This window comes from Chrysemys picta, chromosome 2 (assembly GCF_011386835.1).
Source record: "Chrysemys picta bellii isolate R12L10 chromosome 2, ASM1138683v2, whole genome shotgun sequence".
Classification (NCBI taxonomy): domain Eukaryota; kingdom Metazoa; phylum Chordata; order Testudines; family Emydidae; genus Chrysemys; species Chrysemys picta.
Genome location: NC_088792.1, coordinates 80,814,489 through 80,833,955, shown reverse-complemented (window position 1 = coordinate 80,833,955; position 19,467 = coordinate 80,814,489). Strand labels below are relative to the sequence as shown.

The window sequence follows — 19,467 nt, the reverse complement described above, 5'->3', positions numbered from 1 at the left end:
TAGGGCAGGGCCCTAAAGGCACAATCTTAGCCTGAAGATAGTACCATAGAGCCAGAGGCAAAAGCGCAAAGCTTCTCTACATTTAATTTTTGTTAAGACAAACAAGCGAACAGCTCTGGGAAATTGCTTGATGAGTTCTAGAGAAAGATGCAGACTAGTAAAAGGAGAAATGAAAAATCAGAAAAATTATTATCCAAAACATGAAGAATCAGAACACATCAAGACATGCTTATTGAGGCACTATATTTTTCCAAGTGGTCATACATCACCAACATCATTATTTGTACTGACGGAGCACCTAAAGGTCAACCAAGAACGGGACCTTATTGTGCTAGGTGCTCTACAGACTAATATGATGTCTGCCCTTAAGAGCATAAAACCTAAGCAGACAAGACAGAAGACGGGTAGGGTAAAGAAATATAACACGCAAGCAGAATAAGCAAAGTCCTGGTTTATAAACATCATCACAGGCCCGCCATATTTTCTTAAGGTACAAGGGAGAGGGTTTGTTTCCCTGCTTTTAAAAATCACAGAACCTTCTCTGCTCTGGTTAGGCCTCAGCTGGAGTATTGTGTCCAGTTCTGGGCGCCGCATTTTAAAAAAGATGTGGAGAAATTGGAAAGGGTCCAAAGAAGAGCAACAAGAATGATTAAAGGTCTTGAGAACATGACCTATGAAGGAAGGCTGAAAGAACTGGGTTTGTTTACTTTGGAGAAGAGAAGACTGAGAGGGGACATGATAGCAGTTTACAGGTATCTAAAAGGGTGTCATGAGGAGGAGGGAGAGAACTTGTTCACCTTAGCCTCTAAGGATAGAACCAGAAACAATGGGTTTAAACTGCAGCAAGGGAGGTCTAGGTTGGACATTAGGAAAAAGTTCCTAACTGTCAGGGTGGTTAAACACTGGAATAAATTGCCTAGGGAGGTTGTGGAATCTCCATCTCTGGAGATATTTAAGAGTAGGTTAGATAAATGTCTATCAGGGATGGTCTAGACAGTATTTGGTCCTGCCATGCGGGCAGGGGACTGGACTCGATGACCTCTCGAGGTCCCTTCCAGTCCTATAATCTATGATTCTATGATTCTTGAATTTCTTCAATGTTATTTTACTTTTGCCAGCTCATTATTGGATCCATCTGCTTTCAGATTTTCTTTGGTAACTGCATTGTTGAAGTGACTCCTGAGACAAACAATTATTTTTCCGGTACACTACCTAAAACTTAACCAGCGATAAAATGGAGACAGAAACATCTTCATCAGTTAAACCTCTCTACAGTGTTTCTCTTCTGTGTTGCATCGCAGGGGTTAAACAGTGCAGTTCTTTCCCGGCACCTCCAATCAGTAGTAATTACTGTGGTACAATTGTGTTCAATCTATTCCTGTAACATGTCTGGGCCAAATAGTTTGGAAGTTAATTTTTCCCATAAATCCCACTAGTTCTGGAATTCTCTGTCTGTTGTAATTCACAGAATTCTATATTTAATATCTTGGAGCTGATTTGCTAGTTCTGTTTGCAATCAGAACACAGCTGTTGATTTTGGGGGCAGGGGATATTTTTGTTTGTTTGTTAGTTTTAAACGAAGCTGCCTTAAAAACTAACAACCAGTTTGAAGAACAAATTATTATAAACTTGCCCTGAATCAATTTAGGCTGGAAATCAGAAAAAGGTTTCTAACCATCAGAGGAATGAGGTTCTGGAACAACCTTCCAATAGAAGTAGTGGGGTCAAACAACCTACCTAGCTTTAAGATGAAGCTTGATAAATTTACAAATGGGATTGTATGATGGGTCACCTGTGATAGCAGTGGACAGGACTCAGTGACCCAGGTGGTCCATTCCTATCCTATATTTCTGTGTCTCAGATGCATATCTACTAACCCTAATCAAGACCATCAGCGTTCCAGCACTTGGAATTTCTTTTCCTGGGCCGACTACAATCCTGTGTGTTTTTTTTGTGAGCACCAGAAGCAGTTCCTGTGTTGCTGGTGCTAGAGCTGGATGAAATTTGGAATTCTCAGTTCATGGGGATATTCTGCCATTCCTGCAAACTGGAGAGTCCAAACTTTTCCATTCTGGAAACCCAGTCTTTCCAAAATCAAATGTGCTCCCCAGATTCCACTGTCCCCCAGCTCCAGGGCAGACCACAGGGCCCAGCGGGCTTCCAAACTCCCAGGCCAGCTGTCTGCCCAACTTCCGCAGCTTGGGCAGCAAGCTGACCCGAGAGTCAGGCAGCCTGGGGAACCAGCTGGCCCAGGTGTCTTGCTCTGTGGCTGGGAGTCTGGAACCCTGAGATCCACAACTCGAGTCAGGCCTCTTACTGCTTCCAGGCTCCCTGATGTAATGCCAGGCACCTAGACCCTGAGAGCCAGGGCTTGAGCTGGGGCTCACAAGGCTCCCTGGGCTGCTACACTCCTGGTTCCAGTGGCAGGAACCTGGAACCCACACTAAGCTTGGAGCCAGGGCTCCCAGGGCTTTCAGGCTCCCAGCTCAGCAGGAGAGAGCCTGGATGTCCTGAGAGCTGAGACCTCTCTGGCTTTAAGATTAAGCTAGATAAGTTTATGGAGGGAATGGTTTGATGGGATAACGTGATTTTAGTCAATTAATCAACAGTGTGCCATCGCTGGTAAATAGTATCAATGGTCAATGAGGGTCTGGCTGGAGAATTTTGCCTGCATGCTCGCCATATTTGGGGTCGGGAAGGAATTTTCCTCCAGGGTAGATTGGCAGAGGCCCTGGAGGTTTTTTGCGGGAGGTCAGACTAGATGATCATAATGGTCCCTTCTGACCTTAAAGTCTATGAGTCTATTTTCAGGACTTCCAGGCCACAGAGCTAGAAGACAAGCCACAGTCAGAACCAAGGCTCCCAGGGTTTCCAGGCTCCACATTCTGATACTGGGAGCCGGGAAGCCTTGGGGTCCCTGGCCCGGGGCAGACTGTCCCCAACAGCCCACTAGGTGAGCTGGCAAGGAAATAACAGGGTTCTGTTGGAACTCTGCTTGTGACTCAATGAAACTTCATTTAACCTAAAGTGTTGTCACAAAACTTCTCAGGTTTGACTCATTGCCATTTTGCAACAAAACTCTGTTCTGTTGGAAAATTTCCAATCAGGTCTCATTGTTGGTATCCCTGTAGTGGAAGAAGAGGGAGCTCTGGTTGTGTGTGTGTGTGTCTTGCCTTGTCAACTGTAGTGCAGATATTTACAAATCTTCAGCCGAGTTTTGTGTTGGTTTTAAGGAGGTTTAATATAGTGGACCTGCACCAGCCTGCCTCCCTCCTTCTCAGTGGTCAGCTCTTGCCCTTCACTAACTTTTTAATTTTTAAATGGTTGAAAAATATGTGTAAGCCTTAGAGGCTAGACAATTCTCACATTCTTATCTAGCAGTGATTATAGCCCCATTATCTGATAGCAATGGCAGGAGTCCCTTGGCTTAGCACCAGAGGCAAAATTCTGACTTTGGCTATCCATATGCAAATTTCATCAGTTCAAATGGAAGTTCCACTTGCATATCCCAGTGGGAAATTTGGACATCTACTTTCTGGTTTGATTCTGAAACCTTTGTTAAGCAAGCCTGCAAGATGGCATTTTGTTGCTTTACACCAAACATGACCAATCCCAGTTCTCTGTTATCACATTGCTATACACAGGGCTGGCGTAAGGATTCTTTGGACATACCCCACATTTAATGAGGTCATTTTACGTAGAAGTCTGTGTTTTCAGGTGAGGACTGGAGAGAAAATCATCAGGTCCCTCAGCCTTGTGTTGCAGGAATGAGCCCAGCTGCTCATTCCTTATAACCTAAGTGATTGACTTACCTCAGCTGATGTCAGTTTGACAAGGCTACCGTCGCAAAAAAATGAGCTAGAAACAGACTTTTATTTCAGGGAAAGCTAAGATTCTCCTTTACATTTTTGGCCCCTCCAAATCAAAAAGACCTCTGGTCGGGTGTTTCCTGGGACTAAAGGCTGAGTAGGCTTGCAATGGACTTCCTGATTATTACATACTTGTGTTCAGTTTCTGTGATCACACTGAAAATATCCCCTCTAAGACAGGCAAAAGCTCAGACTTGAGAGATAGCTATGTACACACAGCATATACTAGTAATCATCACTGACCTTTAATCCCTGAGGGCCTTGCCGACCTCCTGAACCCTAAGAGGGAAAGACAAGTGCAGTTTATCCAGAACTATGATCAGTAAATGGAAAATAATGGCCCTGGAGCCAAACATGGTACATTAATGGGGAGGAAATGGCTATTCCCAGTCAAAAAACCTTGGTTAAGGTGAAATTGAGGTTGAGTGTTCGTATCAGTAAATTAAGGGTAGAAACTTTACAAGAGTATTACATTTATCAAAATACATTAGAATGGTAGGAAATTCAGAAGGAAGATATCTAAACTGCCTTCTCCAGGATGACTTTCCCATTCCCCGTCCCCACTGCTAAGGTCAGCAGAAGGAGAGTCCTGGTTCCATGCATGTTAGGCAGTGGGGACTGTGTTACTCCCCTAAGTACTCTGCTCTCCCTAGCGTCCTTCATGACCATAGTGACACTGTTAAACATCATGGAGGTCTTTTGGGAGCTAACCCAAGTCCAGGATAGGAGGGACCAGTAAGCAGTCCATTCCTGAGCATTAGCAGGGCCATTGCCTTCATTTCCTAGGAGACGAAGGAGGTTCAGCAAATGTCCCCTCAGCCTTAATAGGCTCCTCCAACTCCAATGAGTCAAAATAGGCTTGTCAGCACCCAGTGAGCTTATATAGGCTTGTGGGGGAGTAAGAAGCTTACTAGGGCTTATAGGTTGGCGGGGAGAGATTAGACTTGTCTTTGGTGACTTTCCCAAGTTTCTAAGGCTCATGGAGGGTCCAAGGTCCCCACTGAGCACAATGCTCAAGGGTGGTCATAAATCAGAAATTCCTTGTATGATATATTTAAAATTTGGTAGAAAACTGTTATCTCCATCACAGACCGACCCTTCCAAACTTGAGGCCAATATTCCTTTGATGTAGATTTTTTGTGGGGATAAAAAAGTGGGAAGCAAAATTGGACTTATAAATGGGAACATCATTGCATCCTCAGCTATGGATCAGCTACTTCCAGTCCATAAGGATAACTGCTCTTACATCAGTGCCCTCTGCACCCGACTCTCCTGGCACTCCATCTGTTCCCGGTTCTCCCTGCAAAACGAAAAGTCAGCCTTCTTTTAAAAGATATCAAGTACACGTGTTTCTTTTTATAGCCCTTCTTTGATATTTTTCCTGGAAAATGTTTTCTTCTAATTGCATTGTAATCATTCGAACCACAGCATGTGTTAGACCTAGTTCTGTGAGAAGTGTGTTTAATTAAAAGTATCTAGCCAGAAGGAACTGGTCTGCTTTTGGGTTCCAACCCTTCAACCATAACCATCTGAGATTAGATAAAGGCTTTTGTGGGATCTTTTTTCTGTCTCTGTCTTCCAAAGAAAGCAGATGGTGGGGATTCTGAGGAAAGATTAATCAGAAAGCAGTGACTTTTGTTGCCAGAAATTCATTAAAGTCCAGCTTTTCTCTGAAAAGCAATTATGCAAAAAGGGCAACTTCTTAAGGTCTGGGGCCTGATCCAAAACCCACTGAAGTTAACAGGGGGGTTTCCATTGACTTTAATGGTCTTTGGATTAGAACCTAGATATATTTTTACACAGTCAGTCAATCAGCTTCCTGTAGACAAAGGAGTTTTTGAAATGTGACCAGATTTCATATGGATATGCCTATACCCACTGTACTCTAACTTTGGTATTTGAGTAGAACGTAGATAAACCCTTCCTTACAGCTTGGAAATCAAGAAATGAGGAAATATGGGCAGAGCTTCTTTGGTTATTTTATTTGTACTGCATCACTGCCGATCAGGATCAGCTCCACTGGACACACATATACTAAGTTTCAAGTTCCTGCCCCATCCACTTACAGCAAATCTAATTTAACCAGAAAGGATTCAGAAGACATTTTGTAAGCATGTATCCAAATCTGAAGAGACAGGTCAGAAAGGAGTTCAGTCTACTCTTAAGGAATAAATCATTTTTAGCAAGCTGACAAGGATGTTTTTGGTATTCAGAATGCTGGATTTATTTTTTTTCTAAGCAATGTGGTATTTCACTGATTAGAGGCCTATGAGAAATGAAGTTGGTGGTCTCAATCCACCCTGAGAAGTCTTCTGTAGAAATATATTCATGCTAAATCCAGGTAACAAATGACAAATGATCTTCCTTCTGGTCAAACTGCATTCGACATCCATCAGCAAGCACAAAAATATTACCAGCTGTAGGCACAGCGTGGCATTTCTATGGATTGATACAATAAGAAAAAAGGGGCACACCTCTCCAAAGCCTTACGTGCTGCAGACGCAGGTTATAAAGCAAAATATAAAATTAAATAGCAGCTCACCCCCAAAAACTAATAGAACTCAACCCTCTAAGAAACACACCATTTTCCTCCCCACATAGCCCTGTTAGCCCTTAACAGTGCACAGCTGTGTTTACCTGCTGCCCTGGCTTTCCTTTTTCACCCTCTGGACCAGAGACATTATTGTTAATTCCAGGATCCCCCTGAAAAAGTCAAGACGACGTTAACCATTTTTGGTAATTTCTTCTTTGCTAGTGTAGCTGCAAAGGCAGGATATGGAAATAGGAGCATAATAATAATAATAATAATAAAAAGGATTAATTCAGAAGATGATGGTGGCAAGAGGCCTCTGCAGATGCAGTTCCACAATCAAAAACTAAGAGCTCTTTGCCCAAAGAGATGAAAAGAAAGTATCTGGATGGGCAATGAATTCAAGCTTGTAATTAAATGGTTGATCTGTCTGTTTAGGTATCATTACCCAGGGTCTATATAATAAGATTCCAGGATTGTCACTCTGTGTGTCACTCTGAAGCCTAAAATGCCTATTGAGTCAGTGGGAAGTGATGGAAACAGCTACATGCATGGCTGAGAGCTCTTTTTTGTTAAGAATATCACCATGTTCATTCATCACTGGGATTCACGGTCTGTTGCCACACAATTTGTAAGTTCTCAGTCATTTTGCCTTTACAAACAACACCTGTGCAGTGTACAGATACAGTAGCTCAGTGTCTATGACATGCCAAGAGTCCCAGACCATTGTGATATAAGAGGTAACTCAACCAATCTTACCATTACCCTACAGCTAATTTGGATGCAACAGTTTCATTGGTTACATATGGGAGACTGCTCAGATGGTGGATTAACTGGCCCAACAGCCAAACTCATGCAAAAGCAGGGGTTTACATGTGCTGGTAAGAACATAATCAGTGATCTTCAGCAAGATTTTATCCTGAAATGAATTGAATTATGCGTGGATATTGTTCTCTTTGAATACAATACAGTTGGACTCAGGGAATGAAATCCTGACCCACTGAACTCATGACAATGGCTAAATTCTTATTTGCTTCAATGGGGCCAGGACACCTGATTGTTACTAGGACACCTGACAGTGTTAACTGAGCATTAGAAACTAGCAGGAGCCACATGATACCCTTTGCTATTTGGAGAAAAGGGCTGCAAAATGCACCTGAAAAGGTCCTTAACCAATGGTGTGGAGAGAGCAGAGCCTCCTCTGCATTCTAACTTCTGGTCCTCAGACGCTGCTGAAGCCCCGCCATAAGATTAGGGCTCTGCAGTTCATCACAAGGAGGGGTGGAGTCAAAAAGCAGCTGCTCTCTCCATCGTTGTCCATTTCCAACCAGACATCAGCCCCCAAGTTTCTTCTAATGGAATCAGCAGTAACTCCTCCAGATGGCTGCAAATCTTTTTAGAGGATGGGGTTCAGTTCAGCCAGCAGTAGGGACTGCATGCCAGAATGGTTCCAGAAGGGGCTGTGTTACCATGGATAAGGAAGCAGTGAGGCCTGTGCTGCTGCCCCTCTCTGGTATTATTAAGATGGGTATGTATCTTGGGACATCCATAGATTTCAGGTGCCAAACCTCCAGCCATTAATGAGAGGGGAACTCTCAAAATTCCCTTTCAGAGACAGGCAGGAAATAGTTTTCCCATCCAGTAAAAATCCCATCGGAGAGAGAAAGAGAGAGACCCTCCCTCCCTGGAATAGCCAGAAGTCCCTGCTCTGTCTGAGTCATAGCAAGGAACTAAACCTGCGTCTTCTGCATCCCAACTGAGTTCCCTAACCACAGGTCTGTTGGAAATTCTGGCATGGGGATTTCTCTCTTTGACCAGAAATTCCACCCTAGACCTGAGAAACTGATACATTTCCACAAAATGGTTCAGTTTTATCAAACTGGCATTTTCCAACCAGAAGCCATTTAATCATAAAAATTCCTGACCAGTTCTATTCCCGATTTCCTCGGCAGGGTAGTGCATGGTCCAGGATTATTAGGATGCCCTCAAACATTACAACAAAATTGACATTTGAGGCAACTTCATCACAAAATCTGGACATTATATGACAAATCTGGACTCAAAGATGAAGATTAAAAGCTCTATTGCTATTCACTTCACTGAAAGTCAAAAGTTAAAAGATACCATAGACTTTACTTACATGGTTTCCTCTTAGACCAGGCTCTCCAGGCTCACCCACTTCTCCTCTAGGTCCTTTTCTACCCTTAAGTCATGAAGAAAGCACATACAATTAGAATACAGTATTAATGTCATCGTTAGAGCTTTAGGGCCAGACCCTCACTGCCATAAATTTGCATAACTCTATTAAGTCAATGGAGCTATGCTGATTTACACCAGCTGAGAATCTGGCTTTTACACTTTAAATATATCTACCCAGTTTATATCAAATAATTCGAGAATGTGCAGCTGTTAAGAGGTCACAGAGGTTGCAGTTTGGCAGTAAAGTCGGAAAGGTGACAGAAGCTTCCATCAGGGCTAAATACACTTTACCCGTCTTCCTGCGCTGCCTTTTTCTCCAGAAGATCCAGGAGATCCTTGTTTTCCCTAGAAAAATACAAATACAAATAAATAATATTCTTTCTTTCAGGTGAACCTCATTAATTTAATTCAGTACATGTGAATAAAGGTTACCTCTGCTCCATCAATCCCATCAATTCCATTTTCACCGTCTTCACCCTGTTGGTAAAAATAAAAATCCACATTAGCACACTAGTGAGCATTTTGGGGCAAGGAACCTGTCTTTCTATATGTACAGTAAAACACCTAACATGCTTTTGAATACTTTCAAAAGTAAGAATAATAGTTATTAAAAATATGAACTTCAAGAATAAGAACTCTCTTTACTTTGCCATCAGTCATTTTTTCACATCTCCTTTACCATCGGCAGCATCCTTAAAATCTCTCAGCTTCCAGGATATAATCAGTTCGCATTTGATCTAGCATTTAGATTCTCTTGTATTTTTGGTGCTCAATTATTTTACTTATTTACAGTGTACTGGGTTCTTTTAGGGCATTTTATATTGTGGTTGTTATACTTAACAGCTGGTAATAATTCATAGATTTATGGATTCAAAGGCCAGAAAGAACCTAGGCTGACCTCCTGTATAACACAGACTAGGAAACTTCCCAAAAATAATTCCTAGAGCATCTCTCTTAGAAAAACATCGCTTTACTGGAAGTAGAAGTAACTATGTAAGAGTTTTGTAGACTTTGGGATAAATAAAGGCACAGAACCATTATTTTAATGGATTGTTTTAATAGAATTGTGCTTATTGGCAGGGTGGATTTTGATACTTTGACTCTAAACCAGCTTCACTCAAAACTGTGAATACCTCCATGTTGTGTTAAAGATGTCATTTATCCAAACATTCTTAGAGCCAATCTGATGGGTGCGTAATTAGTGTTGAGACACCTGCTTTTGATTACTCCTTTCCCAGGTAGCAAGAGCTAAGAGCTCTGAGAGGGTGACCTAGTCAGCTCCAGGGGAAAGCCAATGATTTCTCTGGTTGATCTAGAAAAAGGGTTAATGGGATCTGAAAGTAGTCCATTCAGTCCTTCATAACTGAAATTCTTCAACCAGGTTTTTGGGTTTTGTTTTGGGGTTTTTTTTACAGAACTGGTAGGACTAATACATTACACCATCTACAGTCACCTTTTTTGTATTGCAGCTGAGATCTTATCACTAAAAAAATCAGAAAAAATATCAGCCATTTCTGGAAGATAATGTCTTATAAAATAGCAACCCAAATCTCAGAAGCTTGTAATGTGAATTTGCTGTTCAGATGAAGAATGTGACTTTTGAATGTAATTGTCCTGAAGATTTACAGCTACAAGAAATTTACTTCAGTGAGGGAACTCCTGAAATGTTTTAGAATTGCCCAAATAGTTTTCTTTTAATTGAAAACTAAATGGTACTTGGAGTGCTCGTCTTTTCCTTTTGTTTACCCTTTACAAAAAGAAGGAATTTACTCTGATGCTCAGTTGGAATAAAGAAAGAGATGAAAAGGGACCATACATTGTTTTGTTACCTTGAGAATTGAAATGGGTAATACACAAATACCTTGAAAGTGACTTTAAGGGCCTCTTCTAAAGACCACTGAAGTCAATGGGACTCATAATCTGATAGCTTTAATATCTTCGTAAATGGTTGTTAGCTTGGTCTTGGCAGTAATTAACACTATATATTACATGCTTATGAGGCAAATTGCATTAGTTAGTGAAGGAGAAAAAAGTAGACTGTTCCAAATCTATTAGTTCACAAATCAGTGTTTACTGTATAAATATTCCACAACCACATCCTAAGAGATCACCACTTTTGCTTTTGCATTTTTTTTATTTTTCTTTCCCGTGTTAACAGATCTGAGCCCAAGTTTATAGTATCATATACTAAGTACAGCTGTTTCTGAATAACTGTCTCTAAATGGTTTGCATGAGACCAAAGTTCTGATTCTCTTGAGCTTACTGAGTTACCAGTATTGAATCCTTTCTTTGAAGTGGAGAGTTTCATTTTTAAATAACTTAAGTGGACACAATGAGCAGAGTGACTGAAGCATGTGTTATGACTGAGTTGAAGATGCACATCCCAGAAGATAATGTTAGCAATAAAAGACATATGCTCTCCAAATGAAGTTTCGTAATGGTAGCCAAAAAAGGTGAAGTAGTCTTTGTATATCAACAGGGTGGGCTTTGATTCAAGGACTGCACTAGTTTTTAGACTGCACTTTGTCTACGGAGCACACATTAAGGCTGACATTTTCCTAAGGCAATTAGGCACTCTACTATCATTGAATTTCAGTGTGATTTGGATACGTAACTCCACTAGGCTCTTCTGAAAATCCCACCTTAGATTTCAATCTATATGAGCCAAAATGAGCAATGGTTTTTAAATCAATCATCAAGGCTGAATTGACTCTTCTTTTACTGTCATGGGTTTTAGATCTTTAGAAAAAGAGAGAGGTAAAGGAATTCAGGAAACAGACTTACCCACTCCTGGCACCTTTGCATTACCTCCTAGAACCAGCTAACCAGAGCTAGGGGAAGTTCTGGCAACCATCTCTTGTGCCCCCAATAGTGTTACATTGGTAACTAGTATCAGAGGGGTAGCCATGTTAGTCTGGATCTGTAAAAAGCAACAAAGAGTCCTGTGGCACCTTATGGACTAACAGACGTATTGGAGCATAAGCTTTCATGGGTGAATACCCACTTCATCACATGCGTCTGACGAAGTGGGTATTCACCCACGAAAGCTTATATTCCAATACCTCTGTTAGTCCATAAGGTGCCACAGGACTCTTTGTTGCTTTTTATTGGTAACTAGTGCTGACTTTTTCACTGTGAGCAATTTAGGTCAAATTTCTGCAGTCGTTCAGTTCAAATGAATCACAAGTCCATTGTCTCTTAATAGTCTAGGAGCAGTTCCCAACCCAGCATACATTATATATCCACACAATGTTTTTAAACTCAATTTTTGATACCTTTGCCTTGCTCTTTAGCTAGCTTTCATACTTTCATCCTACATCATGAAGTAAAGATGACAGGACTGTGTATAACCAAGAGCGGTTTTGCTGGAAGAAACTAGAGAAAGAACACATACCCGACTTCCTCGATAGCCTCTTGCTCCCTGAAATTAAAAATAAGTTGTGTTAAAATTTAAACTATACCAAAAAGCAGCGGAAGTGTTTTCTAGAGCTGGTGCAGGAGCAAGAAGCAGTTTGCTGAATCGATCACAGGCAGATGCCAATGAGGGATCGAGTTTCAGAATCTACACCATGAAAGCTCCTTGGTGCCCCAGGGCAGATTGACATTTCTGTTCCTGTCCTAGCAATCAGGTTGGTTCGACTTTAACTCCTCACTAGGGCTCTGTAGCAGCTCCGCGGGTGGGAAATTCATTGGAGAGCTGCTGAATCAGCAGACTCTCCAGCCACCATTGCAATGCTCTTGCCCTGGCCAGAGCCACTAAGACTAGATACAAGCCCAGCACACCCAGAAGCTAGAGGGTCATTCTGGTATTCTGAAAACAGGGCATTGCCGTCCACAAGTCCTTAAAGAATGCACAGAAGGGAATTCTTCTAGGTGCAAAATAGGTATATGGAAAGTAAAAATAAAACGGGGGGGGGGGGGATAAAGAATGCTTCTAACACTTGCCTTAGGACCTCTAATGCCTGGGCATCCTCCTTCTCCTTGAGTTCCATTGAAGCCCATTCGACCTCTCTCCCCCTACAAAGCAAGGCAGAGTGTTAAAATTCATGCATTAAAAATTGGTCACTGGTTATTTAAAAATCTACAGTTAAAGCAAGCCAGGGTTCTTTAGCTATCACCATCCACTGCACTAGGGACATGACTAGGGCCCACTGACGTCAATGGGAAGCCAAAGGGCTTTGAGTCAGTCACTGCGAAGTTTGGGCTGTATCACTGTTCTAAGCATTTACTGTCATGTTATGTTTTGTCCCCACACCACCACACAGAAAAAACTTCCTGACTCTGAAATCTTGATATTGGAAGATTGATTCTTTTTATAACTTGTCCTGAACTGAAAACCCTTTCCTCTCATATGGACATCTAGTCCTGGAAGGATTATTCTACGGGTCTCTTAGGGATGACATGTAGACTGAAAAGACACAGATATTTTGATTGCAGTGTTGTTGTAGCCGTGTTGGGCCCAGGATATTAGAGTGACTAGGTGAGTGAGATAATATCTTGTATTGGACCAACTTCTGTTGGTGAAAGAGACAAGCTTTTAAGCTTACACAGAGCTCTTCTTCAGGTCTGGGAAAGAAACTCAGAGTGTCACAACTAAATACAAGGTGGAAGAATCTTTAGCAACAATCTTGTCTGAGAGATCACATCTGCAATCTTTGAAAAAAATGGAGACAACTTTAGGAGCATCCAGGAGCAGCCGCCAAAGACAGTAGCAAAATCTTTCACCAAGACTCTTTAGAATATTGTATTAATAAAAAAATCAAATTCAGGGTGAGAGAGACAGAGAGATCATTTTGGGTCTGATTGTGAGAGACAGTTGCAAAGACATATAAGGGAGGAGGAAAGCACAAGGAGCCTTGTACCTCTTGTGCAATCCCTGGACCCTCTTCTCCACCAGTGTAATTACTCCAGATTTACACTAGTGCAAATGGGATCAGAATCTGGTTCCAAGTATAAAATAGTGATATAGTGGCACAACACTATACAAAAGTGTGTTGTAGAAAGATTTCTGGGCCTAAACTTAGATTGGATCAGGTAGGCCTATATTTTGGCTTGGGCCTGAACATTAGTCAAGTTAACAGAAAGAGAGAGGGTTTTTGAAGAAAAGGGGCTTTTTGAAGGCAGGGTGAATGAAAAGTACAGAAGAGGAACTACCTGTAATCACAAGGCTGGTGATTCATAACTGCCCACTGTTAGTTTTTAGGGAAGCATGTAACCACAAAGGGCAAACTAAGAATAACAGGAAAGCTTATTATGCTATATTCCCTTTTAAGGATATTGTATTTCAAATATGGCAATAATGTTGATAAGAAAGTATGTATTACTAATTGTGGTTTTATCCTATATAAGCTCTCCTATTTTATCTGTCAGGTGGGTGTTCGGCTGCCTTAGCTGACTCCCCCATGCATGCATGTTTGATTGATCAATAAAGGAGCCTCAGGCTGTCTGATCCAAAATCAACCGTGTGGTCTATTTTCCACAACAAGTGCAAGGGCAATAATGCAGCTGCATTCTGGGCCTTACGCATAGCCCCGTGTCCTATTTGACACATTAGACCTAAATTATGAGCTGGGTATCATGGAATAATAAAGCAGGGAGCCTGTAGTTATGTGGTACTGCCCTTCAAGTTCTCCCCTCCTCAGTGCACCACCCACCTCAGTCCAATACAGTATAATCAGCACAGTATACCTTGTGTTCGTTATTTTATTACATTCAATTGTTTTGGCTTCCTCAAATTCTCAGTGTGCTGCAGATTTTTATATTGAAGTCAGGAAAAGCTGGAGGGCTTAGCAGCTAATAGGGGAAAGTGGGGGCATGGGAGTTGCTTTTAGGTTATAGCATCCACAAGACAATGAGGAATCAATGCATCTCCTTTTCCTCTCCCCCTTCTGGGCAGGGATGGAGGTGGCCTGAAATTTGGGAAAGTTGATTTCTTCCATCTATCTGCTGCTTAACGTGAGTCATGGCCTCTGGGGTTGGAGGGCACAGCAACAGAGAGTGCTTTCTCCACAATCTCAGTTCGGAGGCATTCTCTTTCACTGCCGGCTCCACCCGGGCTGTCTTCTGGCCAGCCCCAGACAGCATCTCCAGTGGCAAGATCAAGCTAGCCAAGCACACGCCGAGAGCAGAAATTACTCCAATGGGGCTTGCATGCTTCTATATAGTTATCTCAGAATGGGTTTTTGGTGTGCAGCCTTCCTGCCATCAATAAAAATCTTTTAGGAGAGATGTCCAAGTGACAGGGCTGCAACACTATAAAACTAGTTCTGTGTTTATACTGGTAAAGAAATTATTTTTTGTTGGCCTTCTCTGGGTGATGTCTCGACAGAATTTATGATTTTAAAGGTGGGGGGGGGAACATTTCTAGCCTTGTGTGTGTTATGCTGAAGTCTACAGCAGTAATAAATAACTCATTGCAAAGCCATTGGTAAATGTACCAAAAATAATAATCTTATGCTGCTATACTTATGATTGGCTTTTCTTATGATATGCTGGCTTATGCTGAGAGGGAAAGGATGGGCTTGTGTGAGAGGCACATGACTGTAAATCAGGAGATCTGAGTTCTACTCCGAGTTCCGCAACAGCCACCCTGTGATGTTGGCAAATCATTTGGTGCTACATTCACCAAAAACTACGTGCAGTAGAAGTCGTAGGCAATCCCCTTTCTGTGTACAAGCAGTGGTGGTACATTTTCCAAGGTCTGTGAGGGGTTCCCAACATCCCCCTTAAAATGAAGGCAGGTAAAATGTTTACTTACAATTCCACCTTCCTCACCAGGATGGCCAGGAGATCCCCTGAAGCCTACACCTCCCTGAAAGAAACAAATGAATAAGATAAAACTGTCTCAGATTTCCTTTTCCTCAACAGCGTGCTCCTTCACATTTGATTACAGGAGGGTGGCTGCAGAACTCTGCATGTGCAGATAGAAAACATACCTTTCAAACCAGAGTCAATTATAAAGGGGAGAAAAAAAGCTGCATCTTGGACATTTCCACTACTAAAAGTCATTTAAACTTGAGAAATAATAATTAGAACAGTGTTCAGTATACAGTTTCAGGATAAGCCTTTGGTGTGCTCTCTGACTGTCACCAGAGAGATCAATGGTAGGTTTGATTTTATTCAATATCTTCATTGATGATCTGGAATAAGAAATAATAAGCATGCTAACAAAGTTCACAGAGGGTACTATATTGTAAGGAGTTAAATACTATTGAGAACAGAGAAATAATATATTACAAAGAGACCTAGAGATATTAAAGATATATGCAAAGACTCAATTTATATTTGATTTGGAATGATGAAAAACTCATCGTCTCTTGGGAAAAATAACCCAAAATGCAAACATTCAGTGTGCAGGAGAAGCCTGGAAAACCAAAATGCTGAAAAAGAACTAGGAATGGCAGTGGACAGGCAATTAGTCATGAATTCTCAATATAATACAGCACCAAAGTTTACTTGAATGATTGTCGGCTGCAGTTTCAAAGGCTACATGTCACAGGACAAGGAATGTCTACACAGGCCTGCTGCAACTGTGTCTTGCATATTGCTTTTATCATCTGGGCACCATATTGCTAGAAAGAAATTGACAAAATAGAGGGATTCATAGAAGAGCAGCAAAAATAAGCAAGGAGCTGACAGGAGTGATTTATGAGGAAAAATAAGAACTGCGTATATACATATTGCCTAAGTGAGGGCTAAGAGGGGATATGATAACAGTGAACAGATATCTGAAGAGGGTGTTTAAATTTTCTGTGACTATTAAAAATAACCTGAAAAACTGTCTTTCAGAAACCCTGGCTGTTTGCCATAAAAGAGTGGTTTTTACACCTGTCTTTCCTTTCCTTCCTACAAAGTCTACACTGTCAAGATGATGACTTCTTTATAGGAAATAGTTAATTGAGCCTCTTTGGATGGCAAATTATCCACAAACAGGCTAATTTTGTCTGCTACTGGAAATTGTTTGACCATTATACAGGAGCATGTTCCAACATATGGGTTATTTACAAATTATTTGCTTCAACTATTCATCATTTGTGATGTCAGACAATTCACTCTAATCACATGATAAAGTTTCACCTTCCTGAGTGGATGACAATTTTTTATAAACAGCAAAACGGAAAACAAATCCAGATCAAACTGATTGACCAGTGCACAGATTTGCACAAAAGTCTTTGGTTTCTAAGAATATACTTGTAACTAAAAGAATGATGCTATGAATGTTAGCCTAGAATGAAAGAAAAGGGTTGTGAATGTCAAAGATAATTCATGGCCCTTGTTTGAATCAATGTTTGCAAATACTTCCTCCTCCCTCCTCTCCAGTCCATATTCATTCAGCAATAGTGTATTATAATCTATTTTTTGTCTCTCTTCTAAGTGAGACATATTTTTCACTCTGCGTTTTATTAAAGAAGCAGATAGAATGGAGAGGGCCAGATCCTTCCATGCTCTGTGACCAGAAAAAGAAAGGAGGCCAGAGCTGAAATATCTGGAACTTAATCTCTGGGCCTCAGTTTACTCATATGTAAAATGGTTAGAACAACAATATAGGGGTGTTACAAAGCAAAGCTTAATTAAATTAATTAATTAATAACAAGTCTCTCAAATAAATGGCACTATAGCAACTCAAAGTATTATTATTAAATATTATACAAGAAAAATGGCTATGGTTTGTTTTATAAACCAGCACCTGTGTGGGGTGGCTGGCATGCTCCATGTTATAGCACCATTCCAAGTGGGAAAACTTCAACCAATAGAGCCCCCCATAACCCGATCTGATGGATTTCAGGAAAATATCCAAGAAAGCAACGTGAGTAACAAGATTTTTTTTAAACAGGAAGTTTTGGAAGGACAGTACGATGCCAGGTGTGGCAACTCCTGTACGTGGATGCAGAGGTGGGATGAGAAAGAAGAACGAGAAAGCACAAGAGAGGGGTGATGTTGGTAGCTGGTGGGAAAGCAGCTAGCATTCAAATTGCTAATACAGCAGCAGTATGCTACCAAAGGCAATTAGCCATAATTGTCATGGTCAAGTGAGGAAGGGACAGGGTTATTTCCGATTACTGAATTGGCCCAAGGAACGTGTCCAATGGCCATTAGTGTCAAAAGTCACCAAGGCCACCTGTTTTTCTGTGTGTTTTACTGGTCTATATTTTTATAAGAAAAACTTATACTAGGATAAAATTTACACTAGAGAAATGATCAAGCTTTTGTTTCCTGTTGTACTGGCAAGATTTGCAGGTGTTTTATGTGTGTAGCACTGAACTACTTTAAAAAAAGACTGGCAAAACAAAATAACTAACCAGTAGACACTTTTGTACACTTACCTTCCTCCCAGGAGGTCCAGTTACACCACGAAAACCATGTTCGCCAACACACTTAGCAAGAACATTGCAGCATTTTCTTTCAGCAACCATGTCCTGCAAAACAATTTGTGATATACTAGCTTATCTATCAGATTGTCAAAATGTGATGGGTTTTGTCTTTGTTCATATCGCAAAGGGACTTACAAGGTCTTTCCGTAAGATGTTTGGAAGTTCTGGAAATCCAATGCTCAGCGGTTGCTTGTATCCAAATCCTCTGCCAAACTCTATTTCCTGAAGTTCATTTAAATCCTGCATATTTTCCAGGCCAACCATTAAAAGCGCATCAAGGCCTTTAAAAAGAAATATGTTAAAACTGTTGTTTATCTGATCTGCTTTAATAATTAGAATAATGACCGTAAATGATTTGGTTTTTGAAGTGACCCATAGATAGAGCTGGTCAGGAATTTTTCAATTAATCTGTTTTGTCAAAAAAATTTGGATTCGTCAAAACCGAAACCATTTGCAGAACAGGGTTGGGTTCGACAAATTTACCGACTCAAAAAAATGTTGAGGAAAGGATTTTGAAAATGTCAGTTTCATTTTGATATTTTCAAAATGAAAAATGCTGCTTTTCCTGTTCATAATGACTTTTTGTTTCAAAATTTGAGCTAACTGGAGATTAAAAAAGAAAGAAGGTCGAAACCAAAATGAAACTTTTCAAAAGGTTTCATCTGACCTGCAATGAAAAATGTCGACTTTTCAGTTGGTGAATATTTTCGAGATCAGACAGCTACTTTCTGGAGTAAAATTCCTTCCAAAGTTATGTTGCCTCCTGAAATGCAGTGTCTTAGGCAGCCATCTATTTACTCTGTGCTTACATCTACTCCTTGCTATTACAGCAAGGTGGGAGATCATCATACAGTCCCTGCTCTTAGACTTAGAAAGGAAAATAGAGGAATCTGGACATTTAAATCACACTAAAAGTGGCAGAAACAAAAACAGTCAGCCCTCTTGGTTTAATAAAAAGATTATTGTTAGGATATAGATATTCAAGCCTGTCTGTAAAGGCCTATACTTTAAGAATTTAGGTATATGTTTATCATTTAGCTACTTATAGAGGTATGAAAGAAAGAATCTGTGTAAGGGCCTTCTCTCACTGTGACAGTCTTAGGCCAATACCTTTGGCTAAGAGGCAGCCATAAACTGGGAAGCGTGCGGTCACATCCTCACATTCCAAACTAGCCATATTGAAATAGGGAATCTGGGGCTGTTAGGAAGGTGATCTGATCTATCACCTCCAGAGAAAGGGAAAAGCCTAGAAGATGTAAAAGGAAATTTAGTTTCATAGTTTTCTGTCTGGTAAGAACTCACTTATCAATAGACACAGCTGGGAAATCCTTATGTCTGTATAGATGCAGTTGTAAAATCCTCACTTCTGTATTGTTTTGTCATTATAGTTCCCACTTTGCTATGTTTATTTGCACGGTCTCTGTCTGGTTCTGTGATTGTTTCTGTCTGCTGTATAATCAATTTTGCTGGGTGTAAACTAATTAAGGTGGTGGGATAT

The 19,467-nt window shown here is 40.9% G+C and overlaps 1 protein-coding gene across 1 annotated transcript in view; it reads right to left on the bottom strand.

Moving 5' to 3' along the window:
* The window catches only part of LOC101940483 (collagen alpha-6(VI) chain-like), a 117,914-nt gene that overhangs the window by 56,666 nt on the left and 41,781 nt on the right, over positions 1-19,467 (bottom strand). Inside the window, exons 13-23 of the mRNA XM_065583606.1 lie at positions 18,105-18,250; positions 17,922-18,014; positions 15,356-15,409; positions 12,544-12,615; positions 11,993-12,019; positions 9,031-9,075; positions 8,890-8,943; positions 8,540-8,602; positions 6,507-6,572; positions 5,116-5,169; positions 4,113-4,148 (exon numbers count right to left, since the gene is read on the bottom strand). Coding sequence (XP_065439678.1) covers positions 4,113-4,148; positions 5,116-5,169; positions 6,507-6,572; positions 8,540-8,602; positions 8,890-8,943; positions 9,031-9,075; positions 11,993-12,019; positions 12,544-12,615; positions 15,356-15,409; positions 17,922-18,014; positions 18,105-18,250 — 710 coding nt within the window. The remainder of the gene's footprint in view (positions 1-4,112; positions 4,149-5,115; positions 5,170-6,506; positions 6,573-8,539; positions 8,603-8,889; positions 8,944-9,030; positions 9,076-11,992; positions 12,020-12,543; positions 12,616-15,355; positions 15,410-17,921; positions 18,015-18,104; positions 18,251-19,467) is intronic.